Source organism: Staurois parvus, unplaced genomic scaffold (genome assembly GCF_062004578.1).
Source record: "Staurois parvus isolate SC_StPar_1 unplaced genomic scaffold, SC_StPar_1.0 ptg000704l, whole genome shotgun sequence".
In the NCBI taxonomy this organism is placed as follows: domain Eukaryota; kingdom Metazoa; phylum Chordata; class Amphibia; order Anura; family Ranidae; genus Staurois; species Staurois parvus.
In genome coordinates, this window is record NW_028318500.1 from 1,096,222 (window position 1) to 1,120,404 (window position 24,183).

The window sequence follows — 24,183 nt, forward strand, 5'->3', positions numbered from 1 at the left end:
GGAGTGCTGATTCTCGAAAATCAAATAAACTGTAGTTAAGTTTCAGTAGTGTAAAGAAGAGAACTTTGAATATGAGTTAAATATCAAAAAAGAGCTAAAATGGAAGACAAATGTTTAATACCAAAAAATGACCAAATGACTTGTATAGCACATACTGTACATCTTTAAAAAGCAGTGCTACCATATGACATGTAGGGTCTTGTTTACACTTCTTTATGTTTCCTTCCTTACTTTTACAGTCTCCCATTGTGTGGTTGGCCCATGGGGTACATGGAGTGAGTGCAGCTCTCGTTGTGGAATTGGTAGCAGAGAGAGAGCACGACAAGTAACAGTGCCCCCGAGGAGTGGTGGAAGCCCTTGTCCTGACCTGAGACAGCGCCGTGGCTGCTATGGAGATGACCCTGCTTGTCATAGTTCCAAAGGTTACTGTACACATAATTTAAGACAAATTGTTTACGAATTTATCTATAGCAGAATAACATGCATTAATTTGTCTATTTTTATAGAAGTGGCCAGGATATTACCTGGCTCCTTTAAAAGGTTATCCAGGGACCCTTGGAGGAAACCCTACATTATGACATCTGACAGACCTCCAAGGTAAACATCATAAGCTTTGCTCTACTTCAAGTCTAAAATCTCCTATTTATCTGTTTTAAAAATAAAATTATTCATTTGTTCATGGTGCTGAAGCTCAGCACAGAATTGAGAGCTTTTGGCAAAAATTGTATTGCAAGATATCCTGATGTTTCTGGTGTTCAACAAAGTTAGGATCCACAAGGGTTAAAACGGTAGTAAACCACGTCCAAAAAAAAAAAAAAAAAAAAATCCCTGCAAGGTAAAGGCATAATGTGCAAGTAGGCATTGCATACTAGCACATTATGTAAAACTTACCATAACACTAAGCCCTCCAGTGGCACGCTGTCACCACTGTAGAGGCTTCCATCTTCACCCGGTCTTCCTTCCGGGATCGCGAGCTCCAGCCAGCTGGCTAGCTGAGCCACGATGATGTCACTACTGTGCATGCACACGGAAGTCTTGGGACATGGCCCAGTGCTCTGAAAGAATGGCATGGGTATTCCTTTCCTTCAGAGCAGATGCGCTGGCTGTAGAAAAACCCGAATATCTCCTAAACTGTGCACGTTTAGGAGATATTCATTTTACCTACAGGTAAGCTTACAATACCTGTAGGTAAAAATGAACAACCACTTTAATGGGCTAGGGTAAAGTTTTTGTTCTAGGGTTATGAATTTAGACAGGGGTAGGATTTAGGGTAAGGTTAAGAAACATTATTTTTTAATTTGTGTTGCCGTACTATGTTGCGTATACAAAGGCCAATTACTGACCAATAGCCTTTATCCTTCTACTTAGTGCAGTAAATAGTGTTTCTTTGGTGGTAAGAAATGCCAACAAGTGTATTTGTGAAGTGTGAGAGGTCAGCTCTGCTGTTCTAGCTAATTACAGTGATTCCTCTTAATGAGCTAACACTGCTAGGCAGCCACAGGGGAGGTTAAAGCACCTACTCTTTTTATTATTTCATCTCCCTGCCAGGGATGACTTTTTAATAAACGAAATTCTAAAAGCAAGAAAGAATGGTAACAAGAGCTGACAGGAAAGAAGTAACCACCCCGCCTTAAAATATAGAAAGAGTAATTTTGGGCCACACCAACCTGTGCGTTCTGCTGATCGGTGGCAGTACATCACTTGACCAAGAGCCAAACACTTGCCTGGCTAATATAGGACTGCTAGACTCCCCCAGTGTACAGTTAACTTTCTTGCTGCCAGGTTTTGCGTTTCACTATTAATCTTATGAGACCAGACCATTTTTGCAATTTTTCACTTGTTTTTAAATTTTTCTTTTGCATCCTCCCAAACCATATATTTTCTGAATGTAAAGGAACAGTAGAATAAAAGGATGGTGCTACTAATTTTTTAGGTCCTTTGATAGTTGTGCAAATGTTTCTCAATGTAAAAATACATTAAAATCATTATTAGCACACACAAATGACGTGATTTATAAAATTCCTACTTAATCTAAAATATAAAACTGTATTATTAAACAAATAATACATTGTGCAACAGTGAAACTCTAAGGTGCACAAGCCTGAAAATTAGCAACATATGCTAAAATCTGGAGGTTGGATTCACACCTATGCAATCTGAGTAATCCCCAATCTACACTGCCTTGTCTGAGCTATGATAAAACTATGCAGGCATACAGTTTATTGCACCGGCACTTATATATTGCACTGCAATGCATCGCAACATAGAGTTGAATAGATGTCATTTAAAAAATAAAATAAAAAAAAAAAATCAAATACTGTGATGCATGGTAATAATGCACTACAGCACATGTGCACACCACACCAGCATATATGGTATGCGCACCACAATTCACATACCAATAGTGCACCAAAACACGTGATGTGCATTACCGCAGTGTCTGTGTTGCACATGTGTATGTTATGTGGGTGGGTTAATTGTAGGTGTGTGTGTGGGAGGGGGGTTAGGCTTCATTCATATGGCAGAAAAGCACCATAAAGTGGCAAGAAGGAGAGTATTTCTGTGCCCAGGAGCCACAGATTTTTGAGTGCAGCCATGGACAGCAGCCAATACAAATCAATAGTGGGCTGTATGTCTGTAACTGCATATCTAAGTGGGTAAATACATACAGGGGCATATGAATGGCCATGGATGCAGAAAGTTTCTGTCTAGGTCCACTCATCAATCCCTGTATGTATGTTATCACTTGCATGTGTAGTTACATGTTTACAACAGAAATACGCTTCTTCATGATGAATTTCCCTTTGCAGCTGTGTGGATAAAGACTTTTTATCATTCTTTATTTTTTGTTAGTTTTATTCTTTACTTATTTTTTAATATTATTTCATTTTTAATTTTTTAACAGTAGTTTTTTTTCTATTTTAGAAATATCAGGGGTCTAAACAGCCCTCTTGAGATTTCATTTTTTAGATATAGATTGGAAGCAACAGTCTCCTTCTCTGCAATCTGGCACTCATTGATAAGCTGGAAGTGCTCTGTAACAAGCACTTCCTGTTCATTCACAAACTGACATGATGGTAAACATGTGGCTCATGTTTGCAATTGGTTCAGTTATGATTTACCACAGGAGCAATTGTACTGATCATTCACTGTGTTCACTCAAGAAAGGGAAAGGGTTAGTAAACATAACCCACTGCTATTGCTGACACAGGTGGAGAGCGAGCTGGGGACATTGGAAGGCACCTAGGGATATGGAGTAGGTGACATTTTTGATGAATAGCTGCGACCAGTGGCGTGTCTGTGATTGATCATAGCTATTATTTACTCAGGAGAGTCTAGGTGACTAAATTATGCTACAAGTTAATGGTAGCTGAGGCAAACATGGGCTTGTAGCGGGAGGGAATTCCAAGGTCATAAGGCCTATTGGGCTGGCCAGCTGGAAACTCGCATGCTTCCAAGTGATAGGGTTAAAAGGTTTGCTCCAGCATTGCCCAGATTTAAAGGTGGACACCAGGCTCACCTTTTTTCCCCCCATGCTTGTAGAAAGACCTTTTTTACTGATTACTCTCAATTGTCTGCAAACTTGCATTTCCACAATATAACCCTTTGAAGCTACCTTGAGGCCACTTTAATTTTTTCTGAATAATCTCAGTCAACATCAACCACCTCTCATCCTGATCCATCCTGTCACTGTCTGATCAGCAGATTGCACAACTAAAGTCTGCAGCATCCAGTGACCAGCAGGGATGCACGTCTAAAGGGAGTAAGTGTTCTTTCATATCACTTGAGGCAGGGTGCTGTGATTTCCAGGAGTCTATTAGCCCCTCCGACCAAACTCAATCTGGCTACAAAGCAAATGCCAGCAGACAGACCCAGTTCTTGAAAATGAAATGATTTGATTAAAAATTGTAAAGTGCATAAATTACACTTCTGCTTTAATGCTAAACTTCCCTCTTCCCATCTAGATCATGTCCCAGCATTATTCTTTCTTTTACTTTGTTCCTGCAGTGAGAAACAGCTTCTTGTTTGCTTCCCGTTACATTATTACTGGGTTTATAAAATTCCTCTCATGAGCAGCTACTGGGAACTCAGATCGTACTGACATAGGCATACCCCCAGAACTACATTCCCCAGGAGCCATTTTCCTACATAGTGGGATTGATATATTAAGCCCTGGTTCACATCTGTGCGGGCCACGATTTGGGCGGGCACGAGAGCCCATTCATTTGAATGGACTCCTGCGCCCTGGGACATGCAGGGAAGAAGTCCCTGCACTTCTTTGGAAATCGCATCCCGCACTGGGAATCGAGGTTCCCAGTACGGTTGCAATTTGCAGTGTGCCATTAGAATTAATTTCACTTGCCTGCGGGTCCTGCATTCCTCTGTGAGGGTGGTGCAGGTGCAGGCATTTGTGCGGGCTCCGCAGTGGCGCCACCTGCACAGATATGAACTGAGGGTAAAGCTGGAGAGTGCAGAATTTGGTGCAGCTGTGCATGGTAGCCAATCAGCTTCTAACTTCAGCTTGTTCAATGAAGCTTTGCCAAAAAAAACTGGAAGCTGATTGGCTTCTATGCAGAGCTGCACCTGATTTTGCACTCTCCAGTTTCAGTAAATCAACCCCAGTGTGTGAGCAAGCTTTTCAAGGCAGCAGCATTGTTTTGCTAGGAAAAATATTGATGCCTGGATGTGAAGTGGGACAGGGGTGGGGGGATAGGTGTTCTGTACTCCAGGCAGGCCTGACAACACTGGTTGGGATTTCATTGCAGAAAAGGTGCTGTGTTTTCGGCCTAAACAGAAAGCTAGGAGCTCAACAAGGAAATCTTGTGCATCTTGTGTAGAAACAGTGTGTATGTGCATGCATTGGATCTCCTTTCAAGAAGGCAGAGCCAAAAGCAGAGCAGGGTAATGGTAACTTCATCTGCAAGAAAACAACACTGGACTCCAGAGCCAAGCAAGTATGATACCTACAGTGGAGTTCCTCTTTAACTGTGTCTGTTGAGGATATCTTAGTCTTTAAAGCGGAGCTTCACCCAAAAGAAGTTCCACTTGAAAGACTGTTCCCTCACTCTCCATTAAGGTTTGGCAGCTTTTGGGAGTGGGTACCTGAAATTGACAGGTACCTGTTCCCACTTCCACAGGGATCGCCTAGGTGATCGGAAGCAGAGGTTGTTCCCCTCCCCCCCGTAGTACACGTGACAGGTCCCAGAAGACTACGGGACCATTCAGAAAGTGCAGCGCTACACTCGGGCATGCAAAGTAGGCACCCAGCTGTGAAGATGCAAGCTATCACATCTGGGTGCCCACACTGACGATGCCTGCACCTGGAAAACAGGGTGGCCGATGAACTGGGCTGCAAAGGGGATACTGCGGGATCAAGGGACAGGCGAGTGGCTGGTTTTTAAAAGTCAGCAGCTACAGTTTTTATAGCTGCTGCCTTATTTTTCACAGTGCGACTGGAACTCCGCTTTAAGGACTTTGTGCATAAACAACTGGAAGCCCTTTCAAGGGCTCTGTTTGCCTTGCAAGCCCTGCCATGCAACCTGCTGTTGTGACCATGTCCAGCTGGCAAACTCTGGCCCTCTTCTTTACTTTTGCCTTCCAACATCTAGAGCTCTTACTTGCAGCCCTGTGCTTTTGTGTTGGATACAACCTACATAATATCCACAATGGGCTTCCTTTTGGTAACTTTGCAGAGGACCCTTTGCCTTAAATGTTTCTCTGTGGAGCTTTAGAGCAAGAAGCATGCTTTAAAAATGCCTTTCATCCACAAACTCCTTTTCAGCTAATAAACTGCAGTAGCTAAAGCCCCTGCTCCTGAGACTAAAAAGAGCACCTTTCGCTTCTTTCAGGCTTCCATGTCCAAGGCTAGGCTTGGAACCCTGTTCTACTGAAAGCCTTGGATCCCCAAAATCCATCTCCAGTGGAAACCCTCATCACAATAAGGAGGCAAACCCACTACTAAAGTAGTAATAGTTGGGGGACTGTTGTGTGCGGAGCCTATGTGTCCATCAGTTCGGGTCTAGAACCTATACCAGGAGCCTGCAATCTAGAATTTTGGTTCCTGCCTCTACGCTGCTCCACTTCATGTTGTCAATCTTGCCAACCTCTTTGCAAATATTGGTGGACTTGCACATTGCTCTGGAGCAGCTTCTTTCCTAAGGGGCCATGGTAGGAAGAAGAAAGGTTCTAGGGTTTCTATGCCAATCTATTCACCAAACCAAAGCAGGAATCTGCCCCATACGGGATCTAAAGATTATCAACAGATTTCTTTGGGAACAAAAATTTTGTAAGAAATTTAGTTGGTTGGTCATTGCTTCCCTTCACATGGGAGATTTTCTGGCCTCTGTGGATGTCACAGATGTGTATTTTCACATCCCAATATTCCTGGCACATCAAAACTACCTGTGTTTTACTGTGGGAACAGATTACTAATTTGTGTCCCTTCCCTTTGGCCTATCCACTGCATGCCAAGTCTTCACCAAAGTGCTATCCCCTTTTGATGCTCTGCCTCATTCTCAGATCATCCCCATAGTGAAATATCTGGACAACCTACTTCTGAGAGTACAGTCGGGGCAGGCACTATCGGCCAATGTTCTTTGGACTGTTCAGACCCTACCAGGGTCAAGAGGATCTTAAATCTCCAGAAGTCAGCGTATCTATGCTTGGTCCAGGATATGGTCCTGCCAAAGATTTTCCTTCCACAAGACAAACTCCTGACTCTCCACTCCCATGTTAGGACTCTACAGTCTACAAGCTAATTAACCCTCCACTTTTGCTTGAGGATTCTGGGCTTGATAGTGGCCTCTTCTGAAGCAGTCCCATATATCCAGTATTATTCTAGGCTGTTACAAGTCTCTGTCTCTGGACCACCACATTCCTCCTGAGCCCCTCCAAATCAGGCTTGCATTGACCTAGTGGATTAGAAAACTTTCAAATGGGAAATCCTTCCTCCCAGTAGTCTTGAGAGTTCTCATGATGGACATCCCCTGTAGGACTGAGGAGGAGTTCTCTATACTCTCTTGGTGCAAGGGGCTCGGTTGCCAAAGGAAAATAGTCTACTGATCAATGTTCTGGAGCTCACAGTGATTTATTGTAGGTGTCCCTTCAATGCTGGACCTCTTGCCTTTAAAGGTCTTTTGTCAGTTTGTCTCTTTGTTATTCCTGAAGGTCCCTGTGGGCAACAGCCCAATTCTTGTTGCATTAGCTATAGGCAGAGACATCAGTGCCAAGACTCCCCTATTTTCCAGTCAAAATGCATAGCACTAGATCAGATGTTTATATTTGGAAGGCTGCCATCTGGTCTTCTGTTTTGTTAGGTTTTATCAGGTAGATGCTCAGGCTCCAGCTGATGCTGGCTAAGTACCATCAAGTGGCACTGTATGCTTCCTTTGATATGCCCTTGTTAACCTACTGGATTATTATACAGGATTTATATAGCGCTAACAGTTTGCACAGCGCTCTACAAAATGAAGGTAGACATTACAGTTACAATACAATTTGGTTCAAGAGGAAACAGAGGGCTCTGCTCGTTAAGAGTTTACAATCTAGGAGGAAGGGTTAAGTGATACAAAAGGTAATAGCTGTGGGAAATGAGCTGATGGAGGAAGTAAAAGGCAGTTTACTAGTTAGAAGCAGATTAGGCTTCTTCAAAGAGAAAGGTTTTCAGGGATCGTCTAAAAGATGGATAGATTAGGAGACAGCCGGACAGATTGGGGAAGAGAGTTCCATAGGATGGGAGAAGCTCGGGAGAAGTCCTGGAGCCGAGCATGGGAGGAGGTGACACGGTAACTAGAGAGCAGAAGATCTTGGGAGGATCGAAGAGAGGGGTTTGGTTGATATTTTGAGACCAGGTTGGTGATGTAGCTGGGGGCAGAGTTGTGGATGGCTTTGTAAGTTGTATTTTGAATTTTATTTGTTGGGCAAGTGGAAGCCAGTGGAGGGATTGGCAGAGAGGAGTTCCTTGTTGGCCTATTAGCCTTTTGTTTGATGTTGTCCATCCTTTAGTTGGACTGCTTTTGGACATCCCAGTGTTTCAGAATCCTATCCTATGTCCTGTAATGTAAGACTATCAAAAATATACTGCTCAAATAAATTAACTAGCTGCCGACCGCAGATAGCCGAATGACTGCTGCACTGCGGCCGGCCAGTTCTGAGTGGACGTCATATGACGTCCTCCCAGAACGCGCTCTCCTGCGGACACAGCTGATCACGTGATGTGGTAAAAGGCCAATCACAGCGGCCTTTTACCACGTGATCAGCAGTGTCCAATGACACACTGATCAGAGGGAAATGCAAGTGCCGGTTCTCGGCTGCACTTTCCTCACGCTGTCAGATCGTGAGGAAAGTACTGCCGAGAACCGGGAGTTGTCAGAGCGGGGATCGGCACCGATCATCAGGGCACTGATGATCAGTGCCCTGATGATTGGTGCCCAGCAGCACCACCCGCAAGTTCTGCCCACCTGTGCCCAGCAGTGCGCCCACTAGCTCCGCCCACCCGTGCTCAGCAGTGCACCCACCTGTGCCCAGCAGTGCACCCACCTGTGCCACTCTGCAGTGCCACCTACCTGTGCCCAGAAGTGCCACCTACCTGTGCCAAGCAGTGCCACCCACCTGTGCCCACCAGTGCCACCCACCTGTGCCCACCCACCAGTGCCACCCAGCAGTGCTGCCAGTCAGTGCCACCAGTTAGTGCCCAGGGGTTGTGCCAGTCAGTGCCCAGCAGTGATGCCAGTCAGTGCCGTCTATCAGTACCCATAATCAGTGTCACCTATCAGTGCCGCCTATCAGTGCTGCATATTAGTGCTGCCTATCCATGCCGCCTATCCATGCCACCTCATTAGTATTGCCTATCAGTGCCCTTTAGTGCTGCCTATCAGTGCCCATCAGTGCTGCCTCATCAACGCACATCAGTGAAGGAGAAAAAATACCTGTTTGAAAAATTTTATAAAAGAAACAAAAGAAACTTTTTTTTTTTCAAATTTTTTGCACTTTTTTTTATTTATAGCACAAAAAGTAAAGCGCCCAGTGGCGATTAAATACCACCAAAAGAAAGCTCTATTTGTGAGAAAAAAAATGATCAAAATTTCATATGGGTACAATATTGCATGACCGCGCAATTGTCAATCAAAGTGCGGCAGCACTGAAAGCTGAAAATTGGCCTGGTAAATAAGGGGGTATAAGTGCCTGGTAGGCAAGTGGTTAAAGGAACACTTTGAAAACACAGCAGATCTCAATGGGGAAACCGATCATGCTGGATATACTGATATGGACTTGGTAATATGTTAGTAATGTAAGGATGTCCCATCGTTTGATGGAAGTGAAAATTATCAACCTACAGAGGATTGAATTTAAAGACACTCTGACAATCAAAGTGAAAAAATTATGCAGCAGTCTAGTCCATTTTGCTGAAATTTTATTGCAGCAACTTAAAATGGTACTTTGCAGTTTGTATGGCCCCCACGTGCTTTTTTTTGTATGCCTGCAATGTTGGGGCATGCTCCTATTGAGACCACAGATCGTGTCCTGGGGTATTTCCTCCCAGTTCTGGACCAGAGGATCACTGAGCTCCTGGACAGTCTGAGGTGCAACCTGACAGCATCAGATGGACCGAAACATGATATCCCAGAGGTGTTTATTGGATTTAGGTCAGGCGAGCACGAGGGCCATTCAATGGTATCAATTCCTTTATCCTCTAGGAACTGCCTGCATACTCTCGCCATGAGGCCGGACATTGTCACTGCACCAGCGCAGGGTCTGACAATGGGTCCAAGGATTTCATCCCGATACCTAATGGCAGTCAGAGTGCCATTGTCTAGCTTGTAGAAGTCTGTGCGTCCCTCCATGGATATGCCTTCCCAGACCATCTCTGACCCACCACCAAAACGGTCATGCTGAATGATGTTACAGGCAGCATAACGTTCTCCACAGCTTCTCCAGACCCTTTCACATCTGTCACGTGTTTAGGGTGAACCTGTTTTCATTTGTGAAAAGTACAGGGCGCCAGTGGCAGACCTGCCAATTCTGGTGTTAAGTGGCAAATGCCAATCGAGCTCTGTAGTGCCAGGCAGTGAGCACAGGGCCCACTAGAAGACGTCGGGCCCTCAGGCCACCCTCTTTAAGTCTGTTTCTGATTCTTTGGTCAGACACATTCACACCAATGATCTGCTGGAGGTCATTTTGTAGGGCTCTGGCAGTGCTCATCCTGTTCCTCCTTGCACAAAGGAGCAGATACCGGTCCTGCTGATGGGTTAAGGACCTTCTATGGCCCCGTCCAGCTCTCCTAGAGTAACTTCCTGTCTCCTAGAATCTCCTCCATGCTCTTGAGATCGTGCTGGGAGACACAGCAAACCTTCTGGCAATGACACAAATTGATGTCCCCATCCTGGAGGATTTGGACTACCTGTGCAACCTCTGTAGGGTCCAGGTATCGCCTCATGCTACCAGTAGTGAAACTGACCCTAGCCAAATGCAAAACTAGTGAAAAGCAGTCAGAAAAGATAAGTAGGGAAAAAAATGTCAGTGGGTTCCACCTGTAAACCATTCCTGTTTTGGGAGTTGTCTCATTGTTGCCCATCTAGTGCGCCTGTTCATTTCATTAACACCAAAGCAGCTGAAACTGATTAACAACCCCCTCTGCTACTTAACTGACCAGATCAATATCCCAGGCATTTAATTAACTTGATGCTATACTCTGATTAAAAAGTGTTCCTTTCATTCTATTAAGCAGTGTAGTTACCTGTAAAAAAAGATTTTCGTGGAGTACTTTAAAAGGGACATGGGTCTCTCCCTTCTGTTCTTATCTATTCCAATCATTGTTTGCTACTAAACTGAAGCATGCTGGGAGTGAGGAAGGTTATAATAGGGCTGCCCTTCGAGCTGTTTTCCTATTCTCCTTGGCCTATATCCCAATATTTCAAAATATTATCCTGTGTCCTGTAATGTAGTCCAGGAAAAGGATTTTTACAGGTAAGCTAAAAATCATACTTTTACTTATGGTAAAATAAGTTTCCTATAGTTTATTTGATACAGGATTTGGTTATTCTGAGACATCTGGCTATATTGCCACCTTCAGAAGGCAAATAAAAAAAGCCTTTGATCAGTCAGGTATAATCCCTCTCTCCCAACACTGCTTCAGTTTTGTAGAATAGCATTAACATGAGCAGATCAGAAACAGGAGTGGTGGGACCTTTGTCCCTTAATGAACTCCAAGAAATAGATTTTACATTACTTATAAAACAAACAACAAAGACATCCAAAAGCAGTCCAACTGAGCGGTGGGAAACAGTAACACTAGCACACCCACATTAAAAAAAAGTAACCCGGAACTGCCTGCAGCTCAAAGAGCTGACTGAAGGACCTTCCACCTGAAGCTGGCATCAGATGAGACATGGCCATCCACCTGGTAAAACTAAGAGAATGTGTGAATAGAAGACTAGGTCGCGGTCTTTCAAATCTGGATACTATTGCCTGATACCAAAAACCCAACAGGAATTCACAGACCTAGTAGAATACACTTTGAAAGGAACCTAGTCTTTAAGACTATAAACATGAACAATAATCTGTCAGAGCCTCCGGAGTCAGTCAGTTGGGATATAGGCCAAGTAGAATAGGAAAACAAAGCTCTAAGGGCAGCCGTATTATAACCTCACTCCCAGCATGACTCAGTTTAGTAACATAGAGTAACAGAATTGGCAGAGATGTAAACCCCCATACTGGTGTAGTGGAATGCCCATTTAAATATCATGTAGGTGCAGCCCCTTTAACAAACTTCCTGGGTTCAGCCATGCCTGGTGAGGCAGAAATAGCTGGGAGAGTGATATGCAGTGAGGTGGTAGGCCTGCCACTGTCAGAACTGGTGAGCAGGCAGCTAGGCCACAGACTAATAGCATGCAGTTTCTCTGGAAGCCCTAGCTACTGTGGGGATCACCTGCCCAATTGCTGCCAGAGTACTGCAGCTGCAGTGGGGTGGTCCTGTGTCCTTGGACCTGTGATTCCTCTAGCTTTTTGCCTGTGTTAATAGAGCTACCCTAAACTTCACTGAGAAGGATGGTATTTCTGAGGATATACTGTAATTGGAAGTAGCTGTTCATGTTCTGATCTGTTTTGCCAAGTTAGTGATTCTCAGCTACGCTCTCTGTTGCTATAGCAGCTGTTACCTTGATTAAACTACATTGTTGCTAGGAGTCCATATTTTACAACTTTTAAAATCTGCTTTATATTATTGTGCAGTGTATGCATGCTCTTTGACATTATGACCGTTTTGAATTGATTCCAACTTTGCACCAATTTAATAAAGTTAAAGTTACTCTGCCTGCTCATTCGGCTGATTACTCATCCTGTTACACTTGGCATCTATGAACAGGATCAGCTATGTCGGATAATGGTGATGAAAGTGGTATGACAATGGCCCACAGTCATACTACTCCAGAGGGAAGCAGGCAACCTACCACTCCGGCAGTAATAACCCCTATGTAATTGTGGCAGAATCCTGTCAGTAATAAAGTGAACAGGCTAGGTTGGAATTTAGGTGATTGGGCAAAGAGATTGCGGGGCCAGATTCAACACCATTAACACCTTAGAGGGGGAAGCATGCAGGTTAATTCTGTATCTCCCAGTGGAAGACCATGATTCCCTTGCCAAGATAATTAACCACTTAAAAGCAGTGCATAGTCAAGCTGCAGCATTGGGGATTTTAGGGCACACTTCAACAGCAGAAAGTCATTTCTGTAAAGAGTCCATGTTTGTGCAGCTTTCTTAATCTGTTATGTATTATTCTGCAGTGTATGCATGTTTATTTCATTCTGACCCTCTTTAGCACTATTGATTCTAACTTTGTACCTGTTATTTAAACTGAAAGTTAGTTACTTTTTGTCTATTTGGACAATTACCCATATTCTAACACTATGTCCAGACAGTGAAGAGTAATTCCCTTCTGGAGTTCAGGAACCAGACAGGGAAACAAAAGAACAGAACTGGCTAAGGTGAAAAGCGAATGTCACCTTAAAAAAAGGGTAGATGCTAGGCCTCTAAACCACCTTGTCCTTGTATAGAACCTAACAGGGTTCCTTATAGGACATGACTGCTAGTTCAGACACACACCTTGCATAGGTGATGGAAAGAGGGCCAATTTGGAGCTCTGGTATTCTCTGCAACTCAATCCTGTGTAAAAGAGGAGAAAGTTTTCAAGGAAGAATGGCATAGATCAGTTGTACTGAGCCTAGGTAGCCACTACAGCATCCACTGCTTCCACCACGATAAGGTTGCACCAAAGATAAACCTTGGTGTTGAACCTGGATGCCAGACGATCCATGTCTGGCACCCATTATGTGTACCTCTTATTTGAGAGACTCTGAAAGACCTCTGGATATAGGGATCATTTTCCCAGCTATAGACCCTGTCTGCTGAGGTTGTCTGCTTGCCAATGGTCTATGCGGAGATTGTTAAACAGATCAGGCTGGAAGGAGAAGCCAAAAATAGAATCATTTGCACCTCTTTTGCTGCAGCAATTCTTCTGGTTCCTGAATCTTGATTGAATTAACTTTCAGGCAGTGTGTCCTGTGTATTAGGAACAACCAAAATAGCCACCACTTTAGCTTGTTGATTGGGACATGACATTTTTCCAGTGACTAAGTCCACTGCACCAACAAAGTATTTAGGACTTTTCCCCAGTCATTCAGCCTGGTATCAATTGTTGTAATCTTCAAAAAAAGTTGACTAGAAGATTTCACTAAGTCCATAGCTCAACTCATGAGCCACTAGGCCAGAGATAACCTGATCTCCAGTGTCTGGCAAGTCAGTTTGTCCAGAGATTGTCCCATAATATGTTGCGTTGTAGGGGTCTGGAGTGAAACTGAGCATATGAAATTGCCTCAAGGGAGGCTATTATCAGGCCCAGGAGTCACATGTAGAAATACAGAGTTGGACAACTCCTGGATTGTAAAGCTTGAATTTGGGAGCAGACCATCATGATTTTTAGAAGAAATACTCTGGCTTGAGCTGTGACTAGTGTTGTGTGTCCGCAGCAAATTGGAGGTAGTTTTGTTGTAGTGTAAAGACTGCGACATACAGGTAGGTATCCAAGAGCCAGCATTAAACTCTGCTAGTTTGTGTTGCGACACAGGTAAGTTAGATAGCATGAAACAGTGCGGAGGTAGAGACACCTCCTCTTTTACCCAAACATCTGATATGCTTGCTAACCAGGTATTCCCAAAAGATGGGGAACATTATGTACCTCCATAGTGAACTTCTCAGTTGTAGCATCCTAAATGCGATTCAAAATTAAACACATTTTTCAAGAAAATAAAAGTTTTTTTTCAAGTTTGTAAAAGGGATGAAGAACAGGTGCACTGAAGGGCAAAGGCAGTGATCACCCAAGGGACAATTTATCATCTGCATAAAAAAAAGAGAAACATTTTGATGATCTGAAAGACTACAATATTCCTACTTCAAAGCACGTATTAGCCTTTCAGCTGACAACGTGGGTGGTATTGTTCTGTTCTTGGCCCATATTGTTTCTTTTCATTCAGTTCTAGATTTTTATCTACAGTACATCAACTTTGCCAGCAGACGTCTTTCCATGCTGCTCTGCCAGCATCTCCTGCAAAGAAATGTGTGAGGCCAATAGTCAAGGGGAAACATCTGTGACATCCCATGTTGTCTAATAATTATGCACTCTGCATCACTGGTTATGTCACACTACATGTTGTACATATACAGATTTACCAGGAAAAAAACACTATATTTTTATCGAATTTTTACCTGTTTTTTTTTTTTAGCTATTGTGTCTACTTCCGTATGAAACATGTGGGACCTGCCTGCCGTCTGCAAAGCTGGAGCAGACAGCTTATACAAGAACAACTTGTGTGTTTAGAGTGTCAGGCGGAGGTGACTGCTGCAAATGGAAGGTGCCAGGGGGATGGTGTGGCAGGTGCCAGGTAGGTGGAACTAGAAATGCTTATTCATTTCTTTAATTTAAAGTTTTTTTCTTTTCGTTCTTTTTCAGCTATTTTAAATTTAGCTCTGCTTATCAGATTTTGGTTTAGCTATCCTCTATGACTTATCAGCAATATACCTGCTCTGATATTCTACACTTAGTCCAGCTTTTTTACCTAGTGTTATGTCACTTTTTCTTTTACATACATTTAAAGCCAGTCATTTTTGCTGTCTGTATAGTGTTAAAGAGATCTCCATTTATTTCCTGTCCCAGAGCCAGAATAGAACGAACGTGAGAGGAAATTTCTGCAAAGAGGGGAGGTTCTACCTTAGAAAGTTAGCGCCAGAACAGTTGTCCCTATTGGATTATTTCCTTTCACCCATTCACAACTATAAAAAATGTTGGTGTTATCTGTCCTAGCGATAATCATCTGAACAAATGAGGGGTAAATCTCCCCAGCAGCAAACAAAAAAAAAAAACAAAAAAAAAAAAGGATTCTAACCCTTACATACTTTAAACCTAAAGAAAAAAGTTTTGGCTGCAGATGCTTCCTGTCCAGCATACGTACATATACATCCTGGATAGGAAATGGTGATACTGGGATCATGGCTGCAGCTATGACCCCAATAACAAAATTTGCAGCCAGTAAAAGTGAGCCAGCAAATAGATCCAAGATCTCTCCATGAAAGGTACCTTTCACTGCCCATACTATCACAATTAATATTTGTTAATTGGATATTAAAACTTTGGGTATTATATTGTGTTTGTGTGCACTAAAATATATTAAAGTGTATTTTTTTCTGAATATTTGCTTTTGATAAACTGTTGTGCAAATATCACGTGATATACAAAAATTACAACAATGACCATCTTCTTCATGGTCTTTGCTTTCCGAAAATATGTTTGAGGGTCTAAGTAGCTTTCTAGCAATAAAATCCTGATTTCTCTTTCTCAGAGACAGCCTCTCTTCTTTATCCATGACCAAACAGGGATTTATAGCCCCACCTACAGGAGTAGGACACTAGGCAGGAAAAAATAAAAAAAAAAAACTCGGCAACTCCTAGGGCAGTCATCTCCAGGCTTAAAACCCCCGCTCTGCTACAGGTCTCCAGTCATTCTGCCTAGTGTCTCAGGAAAATGGACATTTTTTATGCTGATACCTGTTCTATAGCTTTTTTTTCTTTTATCTTTTCCTGCAGAGATCTTCTATCAACAGTTGGGCTGGATAATCAAGAACCAGTGGTCACCTCAGTCTGACCAGCAAGCATGCGCAGACCACTATCTCCTTACTCGGTCAGCCACGACATGGACCCGGGTGACCAGATTAAACATCTCACAGGGACACATATGCGCCTATAGTGTCACAGTGTTACCCTAGGCTTACAGCCCCCCACGTCAGTGAAAAGGAGGATGTCATGGGAGTCTTCATCACATATGACCCGCAACGTATGTGCATCAGTAGGTAGATTCTCCCTCCCCGGGCAGTCCCTGGGGTGGTCGACCCTGCAGGGTTCTCCTTCCCTACAGGCTTGGGGGTTAGTCTCCCCCATCCCCCCTTGTGGACACTGGGCTCACCTGAAGCAGGTCATTGCATCGCTCTTGTGGCTGCTGATAGCTGGGCGAGCAGCCCCCTCATTTCGCCCAGCATGGTCTGCTGATGTCAGGGTTGTACAGTTTGTGGGCATTCCAATTTCCTTATCTGGTGTCTGGCGACTGTATGGGGGAGTCTGTGTAGGGCGATACTATTGGCACCTGGGGATGGTGTTTTGTATCTTGCAGCAGAGATCCTCTGTTGCATGACCTCTGGGTCATACTCACATGCTCTGGCTCCATTTTGGACTACGGTCTGGCCACAGGGCTCACTGAGGTGGGCTCTCCTTTGCTTCAGAGGGCTAGGTTTCCACAAAGTGGCTCCCCTATACATGGGTGTGTGTGGCATGTGGCTGTGGTGGCCGGCGCTTCGGGCCTGCTGGAGCTGTATGTCATGCCTGCCAACTTGCTTTTGGGCATGTCTTTGTCTACTGTCTCTTCTGGAGACGGGGTTTGGAAAAAAGTTCTGGAGCAAAATGTGGCACCTGCATTGCTGCTAAAGGGCATTTGCCAAAGGCTGGCTAACAATACCCAGGGGGATGGTGCCTGTCTGCCACTGGGAGGGATGTTGGTAGTTTGGTATGGGGCATGCTGTGACCTGCCTCTCGCTGACCTAGCAGTCTTTTCACTGCGCTTTGAATGGAGCCAGATGCACTGTTATGTGCCTGCTGTTCCCTTCAGGATTGGAGAGTGCAGCCACCGTATCAGCTCATGATACAAGCCTGGGTTACTCCTGAGGGTGGCGGATGGCCTCCCTTGGCTATGAGGATTACAGGGTTTTCTTCCTGTCTCCCAAGTGGACCTGCGGTCCTTGTTGCCCTCAGGGCGAGGTGACACTGCCAAAACACACAGATATTAAAAGAAAAAAAACAATGGCCACACAGTTTACCCCGGGAACGGGGGGGGGGGGGCCTTAGAATTGCTGACGCCGCTGCCTGTTGTCTTGCTTGGTGAATCTGACTACGGTAAAGGCTCATAAGTCTACCTCCCAGAATATTTATCATTGCACCTGGAAGCCAATATTGTTTAGTGCAATGTTTTGGGGTACCATCCTTGTCCTTTTTCTGTTACTCGGGTATTGGCTTTCTACAACATGACATTGATTGCTTTGAGTAATATCACAGCTCAATTTTCTGCTCTCGCTGTTTTCTTCTGTCTCCCATTCTTTGGGTCGCACATTTATCCGGGGGTACATCACATTTTTCCCCCACTGCATTCCTTGTTTGCCACCATGGACCCTGCATTTGGTGGTGTCAACTCTTCAGAAGCTACCTTTCAGGAACATTCAGTATATTCCCTTGCTTATTGCTCTTGCAGGAAGTTGCCTTCCTAGTTGCTATCACTTTGGCTCGATTGGTTTCGGCTTTAGCAGCTTTGTCTTGTAAGCCACCTTATCCAATTCTGCTCAAGGACAAGGTGATGCTTCAGCCGTCCTTTTCTTTCTTCTAAAGGTGGTGTTGGCTCTCCACTGGCATGAAAACATTGTCCTTCCCTCAATGTGTCCTTGGCCGCCGCACTCTGAGGTGGTGGCCTTGCACTCTTGGATGTGGTTCACGCAATCACATGTACCTCTCTGCGATGACCACATTCGGGAGGTCTGATTTGCTCTTTGTGACCACAAATGGTCCAGGGAAAGGCATGACGGCCTCTCCTGCCACTATTGCCATTGGGTTCAGCAGCTGATTGTGCAGACGTATGTCATTGCGGGACAGGAACCTTCCTTTCCAGTGATGGTGCTCTCCATCATGGCATTAGCACCTCCTGGGCGTTCTGACATCAGGAATCTCATTTTCCAGTCTGCAAAGCGGCGACCTGGTCCTCTGTGCACACGTTTACTATACTTTACAAAGTAATGTATTGGCATCTTCGATGCTAGTTTTGACTGCCAAGTTTTGCAGGTGGCTGTTTAGGACTCTGGACGCCCCTTCAGGGTAGTTTGGAGTGTTGGCAGGTTCACTTGGGGTTTTTCTCGATTATTTGGTTTGCCCAGCCCTCATTTTGGAAGTGCTTGGGGACAACCCTGTTTGGTCATGGATAAAGAAGAGAGGCTGTGTCTGTGAAGGAACAAAACAGAAAACAGGATTTTTTTTTTTATGTTACTTACCCTAAAATCCCTTTCGCGGAGTTCATTGACGAACACAGCACCTCTTCTTTGGAACTGCCCATAAGAGGTGCCAGATTTTTTTCTGCCTAGTGTCCTACTCCTATAGGTTGGGCTATAAAACCCTGTTTGGTCTTGGATAAAGAAAAGAGGCTGTGTCTGTCAATGAACTCAGAGAAAGGAATTTTAACAAAAAAATCCTGTTATTTACATGTATGTGAGAAATGCCAGCAATAGCCCAGACATCAAGTGGCTAATGTCAAATTATGATAGGTGAACTCCCCTGGTGGTGGTTTAATACCCTTGTTTAACCATTGCAGGACTTTTTGGGCAGCAGCATTACTCCCTGGATGTCAGGGCTCCTGGGTACAAGAAGACCTCAGAGAAGATTGCATGTGCCATTCAGTCTCCTTCCTATTTGTGTGACCAGGATCGTCACCAGGGGCTTTTGGGCAGACACAACTTACAACGCCTTTCAAAGCGCAAAGACAAATAGCTTACCTCTCAGATACCTACCTCTGCAATTTGCCTCATGGAGGAGTCTGTCCTCCTTTTTTAATAATCTTACTATTGTGTAATATTATGTGAGTACATGTATTTGGCAGTGATGTCATGAAGGCACATGTCTGATGCTTTCTCTGATTGCTGATTCATTAGTTTTATTTCTAACAAATAGTCATCAAGGCTAAGATTAAGTCTAGTTTCTTCACTGTATACTATAATCCTTGATGGAAAAGGCCAGGACCACATAAAGTCATGGGAAAAAGCAAGTCAATGCCATGGAAATTGTTGACTTTGAATGAATATCTAATGTTTACTAGTTTACAAACAGTGCCTACAGATAAAAGTGATATACTTGAACAGACGACACATAAAATTGACACGGGATATTCAAACAAAAAAAAATAAGCACAACCCTACAGTTAAAATAGAAAAAAAAAAACCACAATGTACCTTTAAATGCTATCTTAATCAATGGAAATATTTATAACAGTGTTCAACTAAATAGAGTGAATAAAAAAAATCAATAGTGTATTAATATAAATCATTAAAGTCCATACCAGAAAGAGTGGTAATGTGACAAATCCACTACAATGTGTGCATCCAGGTACCCCCACACCATCAAGTGCACAAGCCTCTTACGGGGGACAATTGGCCTCTATGTTATAGGTGTTCAGCAGCACATGTGGAAATGTAAATAACTGCTTTCCACCACTTTCAGATACTACAACGATGACCCTCATTACTTCACAAAATCAGTCTCAGAATAACCGCCATGAGAACAAGCCAAGTCATCAAATACTGCCAGTTAAAAATCAAGCTTATTCCACAGTAGGGCAATCACAATGTACGAAATAAAGACAAGCACAGCAGCATCATCATCATACTTGAGGCGGTGAGTGTAATGACATCAGGGCTAGGCTCCCTCTGGCACATTTCATCACCAGAGACCATAACCTGATGGTCGCCATTTGTTGCAAAGGCTTACAATTCTTTTATCCTAAATGGCCAATACCAACTTCTCGGGCACAAAGGTGTACTTTTTGCAGTCAACCGATGCAGCTATTGTTTGGTTAAATGATTAAAAAGTCACATTTTCCTTGTGTTTTTATTCAAGTATACCACCTTTATCTGTAAGTAGTGCATCAATGAAGATATACTGTAATGTTTGCCTGTTCAAATATACTGAAAGTGTCAACAATTTCCATAGGATGTACTTAATTTTTACATGACTATAAATGAAGCACCTATAATAAACTAAAGCATCTTATGAATTTATAACAAAATATGGATAAAAAAAGTACCAGAGTAAACTGATATTTGAAGCTAAAGACGACCCTAAAAAGGAAACACAAGACCTGCCATTGATGATTTTCTTGCTAGTTACCTGACTGTTATGCTGACCCTCTGGTCTCAATACACTCAATGACCAGATGCAGTTATTCAAACCAGAAAAGTCAGAATGTATGATTTGCAGGCTTGTTGCACCTTAATGGCTCAGATTATTATACAGTGCTTTGAAAAAGTATTGGCCCCCTTCCTTTTTTTTGTTTTGCATATTTGTCAGACTTAAATGATTAAGATCAAACAAATTTTATTACATGGGATAACCCAAGTAAATACAACAGTTTTTAAACGATTTCATTAAGGGAAAAAAAGCTGTCCAAGCCTGCCTGTCCCTATGTTAAAAAAAAAAATAAAAAAATGCCCCCTCCCTTTGCTAAATCATGAATGAACCTGTGATTAACCACATTTTTGAGAAAGTGGAGTTAAATTTCACTTGCCACACCCAGGCCTGATTACTGCTAGACCTGTTGAATCAAGAAATCACCTAAATAGAAGCTGTCTGACAAAGTGAAGCACACTAAAAGATCTCAAAAAGCAATCCAGTAATTGACATGTATCAGTTCAGAAAGGGTTACAAAGCCATTTTCTAAAACAGCTCCTATGGTATTTCACAGTATTTCATCTGTGTAATAAGCAGTTTTCATGGAGTTCTGCTTTAATAAACCACAAAGCTATAAAAAAAAACTAAGGTTATGCAGTACATGCTACAACCTTCACCCTGTGAATGTTAATTAGGTATAACTACCAAAGTATGAAAACATTGACATTAAAATTAACTTGGGAGGCCTTATGGAAAGATGGTAGCCACAAAGCATATTAATAAGCCATTAGATGCATGGTTGAAGTTTGGGTGTAGCTGGTAAATGGCTCATTCCTGCATAGTGGATATGGCCATGAGCAGTATGCAAAATTATAGTTACCTGCAACAATGATGAACTTTCACCGATTTGAAGTCTGCCCAAGAACATTTTCACTTGATGCTTTTAAAAATGTAAGCAGATGCACATTTTCCATGTGTTTTCAGATGTTTTGGCTTTTTGAAGGACACCTTTTACTAGACCTGAGCAGCATAATTCAAGTTAGTGTGCCACAAAAGCAGTATTCAGCAGATTGCTTTGGTTAAAAGCAGGTCCATTTTCCATGTTTTTTATTCAAGACCATGATTTTAAAAATTCTGTAAGATATGTGACAACCAGTCTGATGAGAAGGAGCCTTCTCTGTACATCACACATATTTATAATGAATAAAACTGATTCTCAGCAAAAATGAGGCAGCCTAAGAACAAGTACATGTAACATAGAAAATATCAAGAAGTGATGCATTTATACATTATATGTATTACCTTGTATGGGCCCAGTATTAGTTATAACTAAAAGTGAAGTAGTTTTTATTTATGAGAATATAAAACAAAAAGACTATCTATGATCTGAAATTATGGAGGCTAAAAGGAAGCAGCCTCAGAGCCTGATTAGCCTGGGGTTGGATGTGACTGAGGGGAATTGGCAGTATAGCCTAAATGGGAAATGTTATACAGAATAGTAATAGGAAATTTAACTGTGAAATAATAAAAAGCAAAATTTACTGCAACTATCTTTGCTCATTTTAAAGTGTATCTAAACCCAAAAACACAAAATTGAATTAAATTGCAGCTTACCAATCCTTAGCTATAATGACTTTTTCCCCTTTATTTTCACCTGTTAATCACAGGCTTGGACTTCAAACACGCCTGCTTTTGTTAATTTCCATTGCATGGTGGATTGATGTAGCAGTTTACATAATAAAGATAAGTGACAAGGGCATGGCCTTTTTGGCAAATTCAAAAGGTACTTTCTGTATTTGCTGAAAATGTTCTTAGCCTGAAAAAAGAAAACAAATGCAGCCACTTGATCTAAGGACTGGTTAACTGCAATGCATTACATTTCTGTTTTTGGATTCAGATACACCTTAATCTAATTAACAGCTAACTTATGCATATAGGTTACAGAATACGTTCTCTCACTGCAATGAAAATTACAAGCAATACCACATCCTTACTAGACTGGTAATAGTTAGTCACATTTAACTGGAATTGCTCTCCTATAACATTGAAGATACCAAAAAGCTGCTTGTCTGAGCAGCAAAAGATCTAAAAAATTAGACAAGTTCATATGATTGTGGCCAACTACTAGTTTTACCATGACGTGGACAAATGAGAACCTTCACAGACCAATCCTAATGTGTTAGTTTTATTGCTAACCATATATTTGTTTTATTTATTGTTTATGTATTTCAACATTTATATTGGTCCTCTTTTATTAAAACTTTAAGAAATGTCATAAGAAACAAAATATAAAACAGCATTTAAAATAGAAATTCAAAAATACAGTTTTTTTTCTCTCTATAGAAGCAGACACCTTCCTGGTCTCTACTGGTACACGTGACATCACAAAACATGGTAGACTGATTATTCTTGTGTTTTTTCCACCACACAAGAACAAATTTATGCACACCTATTAGTAATTTGGTTGTGTCCAGCCTTGACTGGTTGCTGCAAGTTATACTCCTTGTGACTATGAGACTTTACAACTTTTTGAGCCCACTCATTACAATACAGTGGATACAGACATGGTTGCCATAGTCTTCCCAATTGCCCAGCATATTTCTGGAATTGCCAGACCTAAAGGGGTTTTTTTTCTGAAGGCAAAACAACTAACTTGGAAAGGCCTGAATCACTAGAGTGTTTGCAACCAAACACCTTTAAAATGTCAATTACACAAAAGAACGCTTAAATATGACGTACCTTATGTCAAGTCTGTAAAGCTTCCCTGAAATATAAAGAGATTCTAAAATGTGCCCAACTCTTTTGTGATTGAGGGAGTACTACTGTGCCCAGTAAGATATGGAGTAGAAAATTGAAAGGTTTTGATGCACGTATATAGGCATAAACATTCTTCCCAACAATGTGAAAGTTTGCAACAAGATATAAAAGGCTCCACTACAAAATGGTGAAAATCATACTTATCACTCCCTATTGACTTCGTTTATGTATTGCTCGAGACTGCTGACCCCACCCATTCCTCAGCCCTATAGGTCCTAAAGCTGACCTTTGGGCACAAAACATTTCATTTAAATATATTATTAATAGCTACAAGGTATATAAACCACATTTGTGTGGACCAAATGTTCTTCCTAACCCAAATGTTGAATGTAAAAGTAGGGGTGAGAACATCACAAGGTCACATACACAGGTTGTGCAGAGAGCACAGCTGTGGGTAGCACTCAGAAGGCCTGATCACTACAGGCTGCCTGCAGAAATCTACGTGGGACAGATACAATTGTTAGTCACTATGCACAAATAGAGAGAACACACTAGTGACTAGTCTATTGCAGAATACTCATGCATCACAGCAAACTATGGGGAAAGTTCCATCATGGATCTTGGCTCAGAGCTAGAAGAAACACACAAAGGACACCATGGGGTTTATTTACTAAAGCTAGAGTGCAAAATAAGGCTCACTTCTGCATATAAACTAATCAGCTTCAAGTTTTTTTTTTGCCAAAGCTTAAAGTGTTACTAAACTCACAGCAGTAAAATCACGCTGTATATACAGTAAAGCATGCTTGTTGTACTCACTGTGGAACCTAAGGGGTTAATCATCTGCAATGTGTAAAAACGCTGTTTGATCCTGACTTCTCAGATCCTCCCCTGCTTCCAGTGTCCCCCTCTTATCGC

At 42.5% G+C, this 24,183-nt stretch overlaps 1 protein-coding gene across 1 annotated transcript in view; it reads left to right on the forward strand.

Moving 5' to 3' along the window:
• Positions 1 to 22,831, forward strand: part of LOC149445889 (somatomedin-B and thrombospondin type-1 domain-containing protein-like) — a 90,933-nt gene extending 68,102 nt beyond the window's left edge. The window contains exons 2-5 of the mRNA XM_089653180.1: positions 240 to 422; positions 507 to 597; positions 14,775 to 14,933; positions 18,944 to 22,831. Coding sequence (XP_089509306.1) covers positions 240 to 422; positions 507 to 597; positions 14,775 to 14,933; positions 18,944 to 19,049 — 539 coding nt within the window. The 3' untranslated portion in view covers positions 19,050 to 22,831. The remainder of the gene's footprint in view (positions 1 to 239; positions 423 to 506; positions 598 to 14,774; positions 14,934 to 18,943) is intronic.
• The last annotated feature ends 1,352 nt before the right edge of the window (positions 22,832 to 24,183 follow it).